At 42.8% G+C, this 13,043-nt stretch overlaps 1 protein-coding gene across 2 annotated transcripts in view; it reads left to right on the forward strand.

Annotated features, from left to right (window-relative positions):
- Positions 1–13,043, forward strand: part of DDHD1 (DDHD domain containing 1) — a 71,421-nt gene that overhangs the window by 52,737 nt on the left and 5,641 nt on the right. For both annotated transcript variants that reach the window (XM_023514521.1, XM_003792132.2), the window contains 6 exons: positions 1,094–1,200; positions 3,704–3,966; positions 5,364–5,436; positions 7,340–7,489; positions 9,054–9,306; positions 10,508–10,705. In XM_023514521.1, coding sequence (XP_023370289.1) covers positions 1,094–1,200; positions 3,704–3,966; positions 5,364–5,436; positions 7,340–7,489; positions 9,054–9,306; positions 10,508–10,705 — 1,044 coding nt within the window. The remainder of the gene's footprint in view (positions 1–1,093; positions 1,201–3,703; positions 3,967–5,363; positions 5,437–7,339; positions 7,490–9,053; positions 9,307–10,507; positions 10,706–13,043) is intronic.

Consider the following 13,043-nt stretch of genomic DNA (forward strand, 5'->3'; position numbering starts at 1 on the left):
TAAATACAGTGTACACCCATGGACAGCCTCAGTGTACCGGCTGTAAATACAGTATGCGCCCATGGACAGCCTCAGCACTTCCCTTTGTATCTGTGAAAAGACTTGCAGCCTTTGCTTGTCATCGCCTTCTGGTTATTACTACATCGTATTAAAGTAAGGAATAAATACGAATAAAATAACCCAAGCCAATGCCATAAAAAACTAGAGGGTGATAGAAATTGTACTTAACTAAAATCATAAGCTTTATCCTGCCCAGCTTGTTTTTTCAAATTATAGTATTCATCCAAGTGTAGTGCTTCTTTATCATTCTGTAAGAAATGCCAAATTTTCTGCATCTCTGATAATTTTATTAGGTGTCTAATAGAATAATTTTTCCAAGTTGGAAATTCCAAAGGTTAAGTGCAACTCATAGCTACACCCAGCCTAGGGTGACAGACCAAGGGAAGACTATACTGGTTTGTACCATGATTTATGTAAGTTTCCTTTCAGTGTGGTAAATTACAGCAACCCCATCTTGTTTACTGATGAGGAATTTGCAAATATACTTAATATTTGCCTTTGTGCATATCTGTGATTGGCAGTTGTTGCCTGTAGACCCTCCGGTTCACTAAAGACAGATACATGTAAACTCGGGGGACTGTTTAGTCTCTCCCCGTGGGTATCGCCAGGCCCAGGGTTCAGAGATTTAAAAAAAAATCAGAAGAAAACAGAAGAGGAGCTGTGAAAGGAGTTGGGATTGTGTCCCTTGAAGCTTGTTCCAGAACGTCTGGCCTAGTTTTGATCTGGGTGCACCTGCACCTCGTGCAGAAGCCAGTACACATGAGCAAGGTAGGGGCTTCACAGATTTGGTGATGCCCTTGGTCCCACAGGGTGTCTTTTTCTCATGTCCCCTTTTGTCTTACACCACTTCTTGGAATATTGTTCAGGAAGGGAAGGACCATAAAAGCCAAATCTGGTCTTCAGTATTTTAGTGTTAAGTTAAGGAGCTCTTACTTCAGGCAGTGTGATTTTCACATGTATTTTTTTCCCTAAAGCAGACCCTTCATTGTAAGTTTAGTTTTGCTGTTGCTGTGTTGCTCTTTTTGTGCTGCAGACACTGTGGATTCCATCACTCCTGACAAAGTGCGGGGCTTACGGGACATGCTGAACAGCAGTGCCATGGACATAATGTATTATACCAGCCCACTATACAGAGACGAGGTGAGTATCTTGTTGCTGTTGGGTGTTATTTACACTGATACAGTGCCAATGTCCTGAATTTTAACATTTTATGCTCTTTTTTATTTATACTATCTTTAGAGAAGCAAATGAAAGCCAAGTATAGTAACTTGCCCTATAATCCCAGCACTTTGGGAGGCCAAGACAGGAGGATCACTTGAGGTCAGGAGTTCAAGGCCAGCCTAGTGAGACCTTGTATCTACAAAGTAATTTTTTTAAAAATTAGCTGAGCATGCTGGCATGAACTTGTAAGTCCCAGCTACACAGGAAACTGAGGCAGGAGGATCACTGAGCCCAAAAGTTTGAAGCTACAGTGAGCTATGATCTTGCCACTACACTCCAGCCTACAGTGACAGACCAAGATGCTGTCTCAAGAAAATAAAATAAAAGCAAATGAGACATTTTAGGAATTAATCTATAAATAGCATCTGTGTTTAAAAGTGAATTTGATAGTCTTCAAACTAGACACTGGGACCCTTAACAAGATGGATGGTCTCAGGGGTCTGAGAAACATCAGTTTGTATGAATCTGATTAATTATATCTGCAACTGTTGCTTCCACAAAAGAATTTTAGATGCAAAATTCTCTTTAAACTTTTTGTATATAGTAGACTTGCTTTTATTGCCTCCCTTCTGTGATGGGTCATACAGTTCCCAAATGGTAGTGCTGCTGGGGCACCAGAAGGGCGGCGCTGAAGGGCAAGGGGCAAATGTCTGCTCCATGGGATGCGAGAGTCTTCCCAGATGCACCTTGTCACTTTGGTGGTTTGAGGGAAAGGAATTCCATTTCACAGGAATGATGAACATGTTTTAACTCATGTAATGTTTACAAAAACCCTGTGAAGTAGATGTGATCAGTATCCTCATGTGAAGGGTGAGAAAACTGAGGCAAAGAGACCTCAGGACTTGCCCAAGTGCCCCAGCCGCTGAGTGGCAGAGCCGGGATCTGAACCCACATGGTACAGCTTCACCTTCGCCGTGACCCCCTGTCTCCTGCACTCACAGTGTGAGCCATCTGCCTGTCACCCGTTGGCCGATTCCTTTTACATCTCTGGGCTTTTAGTGTAATCAGCAGGCAGTGAGCACCCACTGCCCCATGAGGCTCCCTGGGGCCATCTGCAGTGAGTGTTCACACCGCGTTAGCTGCAAAACTCAGGGCAGGTGTTTGACAGTAAAATCAGTTGCTTTGGCAAAATTACTGTATCAGGAAACCCAGGTAAGGTTTGATAATGTATGTATCCTGAACCGGCTGGTAATAATCTACATGCTTACTGAAATTTGTTTATTGAGCACTTAGTTTGTATAAGATATTATAGAAGGATGTGACTCCCTGCCTTCCAGAAAGGTTAAAATATTCTCTAGGTGTTGGCCGCCTCTCTCCACATACACATGCATGGAGTCTTCTGTCCCACTCATGGTGAACAACTCGCAGAATATCTGTGGCCCTGATTTTGCTCCTGGGTATGGATGCCTTTGGGACACCCTGAGGCTCTGCCATGTCAGCAGAGAGAACACAAGTGCCTTCGTTTATGTCCCTCCTGACCCCATCAGTCATAACACACTCAAGAGTTTTCAGTCTATGTCAGAACATGAAGAATGTTCAATAGAAGTTGGTGGAAAATGGCTTTCTCTTAAGACATAACAACTGAAAACAGAAGCAGCAGATAACTAACACTTGGGTTTCGTAGTAGTGGCTGGTATTACATAGCCCTGGAGAGGGACTGACCAGACAAATCCGAGTGAGCCGTGCTGGGAAGAGTCTTCTGAACCAGGGCAGGGCCCAGTGCGAGCTGAGGAACAGAAGGGCCTTGTGCACTTCTGGCATTACGGATATTTCAGCAGTGTTTATTAAAGCCTAATTTCAAAGAAAGCAGTTTTACAAAAAAATTACTAAGCCACTTCTCACATACTAACCTGACCAGAGAAGATAACTGTTTGCTCCCATGTTATTGCTGACTTCATGGGAATCTACAGATACCAAGTCCATCAGCAGTGAGCCCCTTCGCAGGCACACTAAAGCCTTTCCTTGCATCACGCTATCTAAATGCATAATACCTAACAGTATACCGTTATCATAACTCTGCTATTGTTTTACTAAAATTTACTGTAACTGAAAACCACAGAAGTTTAGAATTGCATATGGATAAGTTACAATGAAGAAATTTCCAAGAGTCTTGGAAATCTCACTAGGATCAGCATGGACCTTTGAATCTGTGGGACTCCTGGCTCCTACAGTTGGTCTGAGGACTGTGTAAGGACCCCATGGGTGGATCTACCTGCACTCTTTAGTGGTGTGGATTATAATAATATATATACCTTACTTATTTTTGCAAGGTTTTGAAGCACTCGAGTTATTTTAACAACTGAGGCCTATTTGGCCAGCTATGTGGGTTTTCTTCCTTAATATATCTGAGTTTAGAAGTAAAGTTTACGGCAGTTAGCGATAACTCTAATACAGTAATGTTTTCTTTTCTTATTCCAAACAGCTAGTTAAAGGCCTTCAGCAAGAGCTGAACCGATTATATTCCCTTTTCTGTTCTCGGAATCCAAACTTTGAAGAAAATGGGGGTAAAGTCTCAATAGTGTCCCACTCCTTGGGCTGTGTGATCACGTATGACATCATGATGGGCTGGAACCCGGTCCGGCTCTACGAGCAGCTGCTGCGGAGGGAGGACGAGCTGCCTGACGAGGGCTGGCTGAGCAGCGAGGAGCGCCACCTGCTGGGCGAGCTCTTCCTGACCCGGCGGCGGTAAGCTGTCCGCTGTCCTGGCCCCCAAGCCAAGTCACGGATCCTTTAGGACAAAAGATCCTAAGATTTTCTTGATAAAGGGAAAAATGCATTGTTCAGGATACAAAGCTACTATGTAGTGTGCCTGATCAAGCTAGAGACTGTTAATTTTCATGCTAATCATATGCATGCTCCTGCAGTGTAAAACAAATTACTTTGTTAGTCTTCTTTTATTCCTTCTCTTTTCTTCACAATTTGTTAGGAGTGAAATCTAAAACTTATTCCAAGGGTTGGCAGGGTGACTCACCCCTGTGATTCCAGCCCTCTGGGAGGCCAGGGCCCCTGGATTGCCTGCGCTCACAGGTTTGAGACCACTGTGAGCCAGAGTGAGACCCATCTCTAAAAACAGCCTGGCGTCTTGGCGGGCACCTGTAGTCCCAGCTGCTTGGGAGGCTGAGGCTGGAGGATCACTTGAGCCCGGGAGTCTGAGGTTGCTGTGAACTGAAATAACACCATGGCACTCTAGCCTGGGTAACAGACAGAGACTCTGTCTCAAAAAAGAAAAGAAAATTGAACTGTAGCTTTTTTCAAAAACTTAACAGTTTATTAAATGTAAGTAGATGTGTGACATCGTAATGGAAAAGGGTGAAACAACCCAAATGTTCCTCAGCAGAGAAGGGTTAAACTGTGGTTCATCTGCATGGTGGTCGGTTACTTGTACAGTTGCCATAAAAAAGGAAGCAGGTCCGGAGGCAATGAAGTGAACACACCTCACCTCTGAGGCTCTCCAGGTAGAGAAAGGAGCATCATGAACGATGTCCCTGAATTGACTATTCGGTGTGTATGTGCTTGTATGTGTTTGTATATAGCCCACATCTTACTTTAAAAAGCTATTGACAGGCTCGGCGCCTGTGGCTCAAGTGGCTAAGGTGCCAGCCACATACACCTAAGGTGGCAGGTTCAAATCCAGCCTGGGCCCACCAAACAACAATGATGGCTGCAACCAAAAAAAAAAAAAAAATAGCCAGGCGTGGTGGCAGGCACCTGTCATCCCAGCTACTTGGGAGGCAGAGGCAGGAGACCCACTTGAACCCAGGAGTTGGAGGTTGCTGAGCTGTGACACCACAGCACTCTACCCAGGGGGACAGCTTGAGGCTCTGTCTCAAAAAAAAAAAAAAAAAGCTATTGACAGCAAGTGTCGTGAGGAGTAGTCGTATTTTATTAATTGTTTCACAAATTTTTATAGGCTTCCTATACTTCAGCAGATGCATTTATTTATAGTCTGTCAACAGGGATTAATGTGAGGAAGGGATAATAGCTCATCATTGCTTCTTTATACTTAAGTGAACTAAGTACACATCTGATAGACAGGATGTTATGAAGCACACATGTGTCTGTGATTTCACACCCTGTCCTAGGCTGAGGGAGATAGAAGAACAGCTGCGTGAGCTGAAGGCATCTATGACACAAGCACCTGCCTTAAAATTTAAGGTAAGGAAAGAACAATGATTTTTTAATTATTTATCTCATATTCTTTTAAAACAGTATTTAAAACATGCCTTACTTAGCCGGGCATTGTGGTGGGCACCTGTAGTCCCAGCTACTTGGGAGGCTGAGGCAAGAGAATGAATCACTTAAGCCCAAGAGTTTGAGGTTGCTGTGAGCTGTGATGCCACAGCACTCTACCCAGGGCAACACAGTGAGGCTCTGCCTCCAAAAAAAATAAAAAACATGCTGTACAAAACCCTCACACTTAACAATGAACAAAAACAGAATCTACGTAGAGTTTACTGTTATAATTAACTGATGCATCCGCTGTCCTCCCAGTCAGCCAGACCCCAGTCTGTGAATTGTCTCTGATACGCCCCTAACCCCATCTCCATTCGATCCTGTCCATCTCTGCTATCCTCTCGCTTTCCCATTTCTGGGTGAAACAGTTTATCCTGCCTAGTTCAGATTCCTTCTTGCCTAAATTCTTTAGATTCCTAACTTGTCTCCAGGTCATCAGTCTTAATTTTGTAGTTCATCCACACACTACAACCAGGTTTAACTTCCTAAAATATGGGGCAAATCCTGTCCTTCACTGCCTAATGAAGTAAGTCCAGCTTTCTTAGTGAACAGTCAAGGCTCTGAATATTATCATTCTTTTGTTGTTGTTGTTGAGACAGTCTCACTACATTGCCCTTGGTAGAGTTCCATGGTGTTACAGTTCACAGCAACCTCAAACTCTTGTGCTGAAGTGATTCTCTTGCCTCAGCCTCCCAAGTAGCTGGGACTACAGGTGCCTTCCACAATGCCAGGCTATTTTGTTGTTGTTGTTGTTGTTGTTGTTGTTGTTGCAGTTATCATTGTTGTTTAGCTGGCCCAGGCCAGGTTCGAACCCACCAACTTTGGTGTATGTGGCTGGTGCCATAACCACTGTGCTATAAGTACCAAGCCTGAATATTATCATTCTAAGCCACCTTTTCCCCACACCCAAGTTTTCAGCCATATAAGACTATTTCTATTCTCAAAAATAAGCCAGATTCTTTCTGTCTCAACCACCCTCATGTGGTTCTAACAGTCTGAAATGTCACGCCATCCTCAGTGTCCAAACCTCTACTGTAGAAATCCTTTTTATTTTTTACTGGCCAGTGCAAATACAGCCTCCTCTCTGAGGCCCTCAGAGTTGGAACTAATGATTCTTTTCTTCACTCTCTTCCTCCCCAGTTATGGCCCTTCCTTCACTCCGCCTCCCCACAGGACTGTGAACTGTGAGTGTGGACACTTTGTCTTGCTGGTTCTCACTGGTCCCTTTACGGCACAGCACCTCCCACGGGAGCTCAGTAAATCTCTGCCGAGTGCACAGAGACATACAAGGAAATGATCCTTCTCCCCCAAACTTCTTTTAGATTTAAAGATAATGATTTTTCTAGAACGTTTAATGATTGGAATACGGTCAACAAAGAATGCAAGAATGCCATCTGGACAAAGCTCATTTCACAAATATACTTCAAAATAATGTTATTACTTTTATTTTATCATGTTATACCCAAATTTCTGTTGAAAAATTAACACTCGGCTCGGCGCCTGTGGCTCAAGTGGCTAAAGCACCAGCCATGTACACCCAAGGTGGCAGGTTCGAATCCAGCCCAAGCCACCAAACAACGATGGCTGCAACCAAAAAATAGCCAGGCGTTGTGGCAGACGCCTGTGGTCCCAGCTACTTGGGAGGCTGAGGCAGGAGACCCACTTGAACCCAGGAGTTGGAGGTTGCTGTGAGCTGTGATGCCATAGCACTCTACCCAGGGGGATAGCTTGAGGCTCTGTCTCAAAAAAAAAAAAAAAGAAAGAAAGAAAGAAAAATTAACACTCCACCATTTTTAAATTCCGAGTGACTCTGTCATCATTGTAGGTTGAGAACTTCTTCTGCATGGGGTCCCCACTGGCGGTTTTCTTGGCATTGCGTGGCATCCGCCCTGGAAACACTGGAAGTCAGGACCATATTTTACCTAGGGAGATTTGTAACCGGCTACTAAATATTTTTCATCCTACAGATCCAGTGGTGAGTTGCAATATGTACTTTTCTCAATATTAAAATGTCCATAAAAGAATCTGAAAAACCTTGCAAGGTGCCATTGAATTAATGAAAAAGGGCCAGCCCCATGGCTCCTGCCTGTGATCCCAGCCCTCTGAGAGACCAAAGCGGAAAGATCCCTTGAGCTCAGGAGTGCGAGACCCTGTCGCTACTAAAAATAGAAAAACTAGCTGGGCATGGTGGCGGACACCAGCTGAGGCAGGAGGATCGCGTGAGCCCCCAGGAATCTAAGGTTGCTGTGAACTATAATGCCACAGCACTCTAGCCTGATGACAGAGTGAGACTCTATCTCAAAAAAGAATTCATTTATCTGATTATTAAAACAGCTAAACGTTAATTTAAAGGATCATGAAATAAAATACCTTAGGGATGATCTGTTTATGTTATACTTACATATAGCTTTATATAACTTTATGAAGTCTTTTAAAGGATGTTTTTACTAATACCAAATGAAGGCAATATGGACCATGATTAGATTTTAGAAAATCTCCCACATGTTAAAGACTCACAGCTGCCATACTTAAAAAATAAGCCACTGACCGGAAAGTCTACTATTGGATTCCGGTACAGACTGCACAGTCCTGGCCTAGTCATTTCTGAGGCCCTGTCTTATTTGAATTGTATAGATATTACTTTACATCCTAGGGGGTTAGGACTGAGGAAAGTACATGTGAAAACACCAGCAAGTCAGTGGCATTTAATTAACATAGGCTTACATTGTTTTTTCTCTAGTACTTTGACAGTAAATTTGAGTTCATAGATGAACTCCGAACCCTGTCCTTTATGCATCTTAAACTCTGTTATATTGTAAAGGAAGAATCTAAACTTATAATATTTATTGTCCATTTCAGTTTTTTTGTGCTTTTTTTAATAGCTTAAATCAGAACTGCAGTTCTTATAACAGTTCCTGTCCTCCTCGAAGCTCCGTGAGGGAGAAGGTGTTACCTCCTCTCACAGCTCAGGAAACCCACACCCTGAGACCTTATGGCAGTGGTTCTCAACCTGTGGGTCACGACCCACAGAAACTGTATTAAAGGGCCGCAGCATTAGGAAGGTTGAGAACCACTGCCGTAGGACCCAGAAAGCCTCACCCAGTTAATAAGAGACAGCGCCGTGACAGGAGGCTGGAGAACTCTCACACCACACTCACTGCCTTTTCCGCTATGTCACCCTCCTTCACATATTAAGAAGTGACCTTATTTGCTCTTTTCTAGATTACCATGTATTACTTCAGCTTTGCTAGTGTGACTAACATAAATCTAATAGTTAAATGATAACAGAACAATATAAAAGTCTTTCTCTGAAAAACTAATTGATACTGTTAGCTCAGATTCATTTTTTCATAATATCATCAACCAAATAGAAATATTATTATTAATGGTGAACAAAGAGAAATACATGTTTGAATATCCCCCTTTTAAGTTAAATTTCCTCTGTAAAGCATACTTAACATGCAACAGAGTAAGGACAGTTTGCTAATATCTAAGTATTGTGCTTAATGTTGTGTTTGTTTGAATTTTTTTTAATCAAGGCTTATAGATTAGAACCTTTAATACTGAAACACTACAGCAACATTTCACCCGTCCAGATCCACTGGTACAATACTTCGAATCCTCTACCTTACGAACATATGAAGCCAAGCTTTCTCAACCCAATAAAAGAACCTACCTCAGTTTCAGAGAATGACAGTGTTACTACCATACCGAGCCCCGTGACCTCGCCTGTCCTGTCCCGCCGGCACTACGGAGAGTCCATAACGAATATCGGCAAAGCAAGCATCCTGGGTATGTCTCTAAGTGTCCCCGCCTGTGACCAGCAGCGCTTCTTGTATAGATATCACAGTTGGGGGACCTAGAGATATTCTGTGTATCACGGAACTTTCAGCAGCTAACCCCTGTGTCTAGAGCAGGTGTCCTCAAACTATGGCCCACGGGCCACACGCGGCCCGCCTAGAACATTTATCCGGCCTGCCTAGGACATTTATCCAGCCCACCGGGTGTTTTTGCCGCCACTGCCTGTCCTGCTTAGTGGCAGACTCATCCCAGGGCCTGCAGTCCGACCCTCCAACAGTCTGAGGGACAGTGAACTGGTCCCCTGTTTAAAGTTTGAGGACCCCTGGTCTAGAGTTAACGGTTCTCTCACTGTTTATATTTGAGGACCAAAAAGCTCTCAAGGTTTTTTAGCTTAGATCATATTCTATAACTTTAAAATATGAGATTGCTAGATGGACCAGAAAAAGCATTATTCTAAGATTGTCCCGCCTTTTGATGTCGGTCTTAACGCTCACTGAGATCTGGAGCAAATTCCTGGTTTTAACGCTCTACCTGTCCACCTTCAAGATGAGAGCCCTGTGTTCCCAGGGTGCCCCTCAACCAGTTCTCTGATCTCTTCTGAAAGGCTCTCAAACTGTGTGTTTCCTGGGGGCAGAAGGATGTTTACTTTCTCTTTGAACAGAGTCTTCTCCTGCACAGTGTTTGGGGTATGGCCAGAGCTCAGTCATGTGCCATTTGAATTTAGCGACTGCTTTTGGCTACAAGTTGCCTTCATGCAAAATGCCACCAGATGGCGCAACAAACAGGCTTTATCTGCCAGACTCTGCTGTCCCTCCTGGTCATTCTCACAGGTTTATTAATGGCTTTTTATAACATTTCGACTATGGTAGTCAACATATTAATAGCAAATATATACCCATGTCAATGGCATGGTTCTTTTATTAAAGATTTCAATCTTGCCAAATATTTGAATAAACAACGATCACTTGAATAAAATAGAATCTTTATTCCTTTGTATGTTCTTATAACTTATCTTCTTTTCACCATTTTTATTTAGAACCCTACAATATAAATTGTAATTTTTGTACATTCCCACCCTGTAAAACCGTGCTGAGGGTTTGGTTCCTCTGCCGCTGGCTCTCACACGGTGGTGCCTCGTGGCACGGTGGATGGTGCGTTCTGCAGAGTGACTGTGCTGTGTTGTGACATGCAGGGGCCGCGAGCATCGGAAAGGGGCTCGGAGGGATGCTGTTCTCAAGATTCGGGCGTTCGTCTACATCACAGTCACAGCCGTCTGAGGCATCAAAAGACCCAATGGAGGAGGAGAGGAAGCCAGTTGCCCCACCTTCTACCACCGCTGTGACAACACAGACCCTCCCGCATAGCAGCTCCAGCTTCCTGGATTCTGCATGTTAGTTTAGAGTTCTCTCCTTAAGTTTATATCTTTTTAAGACTTGGGAGGGCAAGAAGATCTAAGATGCTAACATTAGCTGTTAACTCTAGGATCTTGAGTATGCTGAGCTTGTAAAGAAAAAATATTTTCCTTCTGTTTACTTTCTTACTTTCTCACTATGTCACCCTCAGTAGAGTGCTATTATCACAGCTCACAGCAACCTCAAACTCTTGGGCTTAAGTGATTCTCTTGCCTCAGCCTCCCCCAGTAGCTGGGACTACAGGCACCCGCCATAATGCCCGGCTATTTTTTGGTTGCAATTGTCATTGTTGTTTAGTAGGCCTGGGCCAGGCTCAAACTTGCCAGCCTCATTGTGTGTGGCCAGTGCCTTACTCATTGAGCTACAGGTGCCAAGCCTCTTTTGTTCACTTTTTTAAGAATAATTTCCACATAAAAGCAGTTTTGTTCTTTGAATTGGTGAATTAGTAGTTAGAACGCTAGTGATCAAACCACTGTGGCTAATCTCTTGGGCTGAGTATCCCCTGATTTTATCAAGTAGATTTTTACTAATATGGTCTTCTCAATCTTAAAAATTCATGTAATTGCTTCAAATCTGTGCTGTATCTGATCTATGCTAACCCCACAGTTGCTTCTGTCCACCCTAATCATAAGATCACCAAAGCGTGGAGATTGTGTTGGACCTGCTGGACAGCCTCTCGGCCCACAGCAACCTACGAGTAGGTGTTCAAAGTAGGTGTTCGGAAAAACAGCTGGACGAGTAGTTATGTTGCCCTTAGTGATATACTAGACCTTTATTTATCTTTTTCTAGTGGATTTGTAAAGTTTAAAATTTTGAATGGTTGTGAAGCATTATTATAGTTAGTATATACCTTCCGAGGGTCTGAACTTGAACATTATTTTTAGGTGTTCAGTAAAATGAAACTATTAAGTCCTGTTTATTCTAATGATGTGTATAAGGAAATGAAGATTCTGAAACTATATACTCCTTTTCTGTAATACAGCAAGAGAATTTTGCTTTCTTTATCTCAGAATTTTTAGCAGACTTTGTTACTTGTAGCAGTGTGTTCCTAACTGTGTCTGCTGCTCTAAATTCAAACTGTCTGGCACTCATTGCCATCCATGGAACGTGAACGCCAGCACGTTCAGTGTGCTCCTCCCAGAGGCCAGACGTTTCCTCACTGTCACCCCCTCCAGGACGGGTATCAGCAGGGACATTCCTATTGGGGCCAACAGGTTCTTTAATTCTGTGTGTGCCAGACTCTTTGGGTACTAAAAATTTTATCATTGCAACTGCCTTTTGAACACTAGACTTTGATATTTACATGAAACTCATATTTTAATTTTCCTATGAGTCCTTATATTAATAGTTGCTATACTGTTTCTGACTTAAATTTTTTTCTACTTAATATCAAAACTGTGGTTGTGAAAATATGAAGTTCTGTTGTGACGTGCAGATATCAAGAGATAACTAACTTCTGAGGAAACTTCACTTCAAAGAGTTCTATAAAGTATTAAGTAAAAACAAAGATTCTTTGTAATGTTGTTAATACACAACCATGATGCTGGTAAATGTTAGGTGAACGAGGGAGCGGGAAGGGACGGGTAGGATCGAAGCCTCAGTAAAGGCTACTGAAGACACACACAGGTGAAGGTCTGTCGGGTCCAAGAGAAGAAAGCTTTGCTTACTATTTAACATAGAAGTAATAACAATAGAAAACCTCCAGTTTCTTCTTCCAGAATATCATGGTTGTATTGAATCATATTATATTTTGCTAGCTTTACAGAATACCGTCATTCTTGCATATAAATTCTTTGATGGTACAAATAATTTCTTGTCAGCTAGGCTCAGATATGAAATAATCATGAGCCTTAATTACACAGACTCGTCTCTAGATATAGATGTTAACTGTTGAAATCAGACTATTACTACGGTAGGATTTAAATCTTTTAAATCATAGCCCTGGGACGTGCCTTACTAATTGTTTGACTTGCTTCAGCAATGTGCTCTTCTGTGATCTCGATTAGACAAATTTCTTACGTCATAATTGATGTCTTGGCTATGTCTTGCAAATCATAAACCTTTCTTCATTAAACCTTCTTTCTGGAATTGGTGGTTGTGATTAGGTGATCCTGGCTGCCTTCCTCCTCCTCTTCTGCCCACGCTAACCCTCCTCTCAGTCCTTTAACTTTCCTTTCCATGCTCCCAGCTTCGATTGTCTTTCTGTTAGAGAGTGAAATAGTCACAGACTGAAATCAGGCCAATCTGGGTTTCGTTCTTTGACGGGTGTTAGCAGTTGGAACCTACTTCGTTGTCATTAAGTTGAGCACCTTATAA

Source organism: Otolemur garnettii, unplaced genomic scaffold (assembly GCF_000181295.1).
Source record: "Otolemur garnettii isolate 467f Iridium unplaced genomic scaffold, OtoGar3 scaffold00054, whole genome shotgun sequence".
Lineage (NCBI taxonomy): Eukaryota > Metazoa > Chordata > Mammalia > Primates > Galagidae > Otolemur > Otolemur garnettii.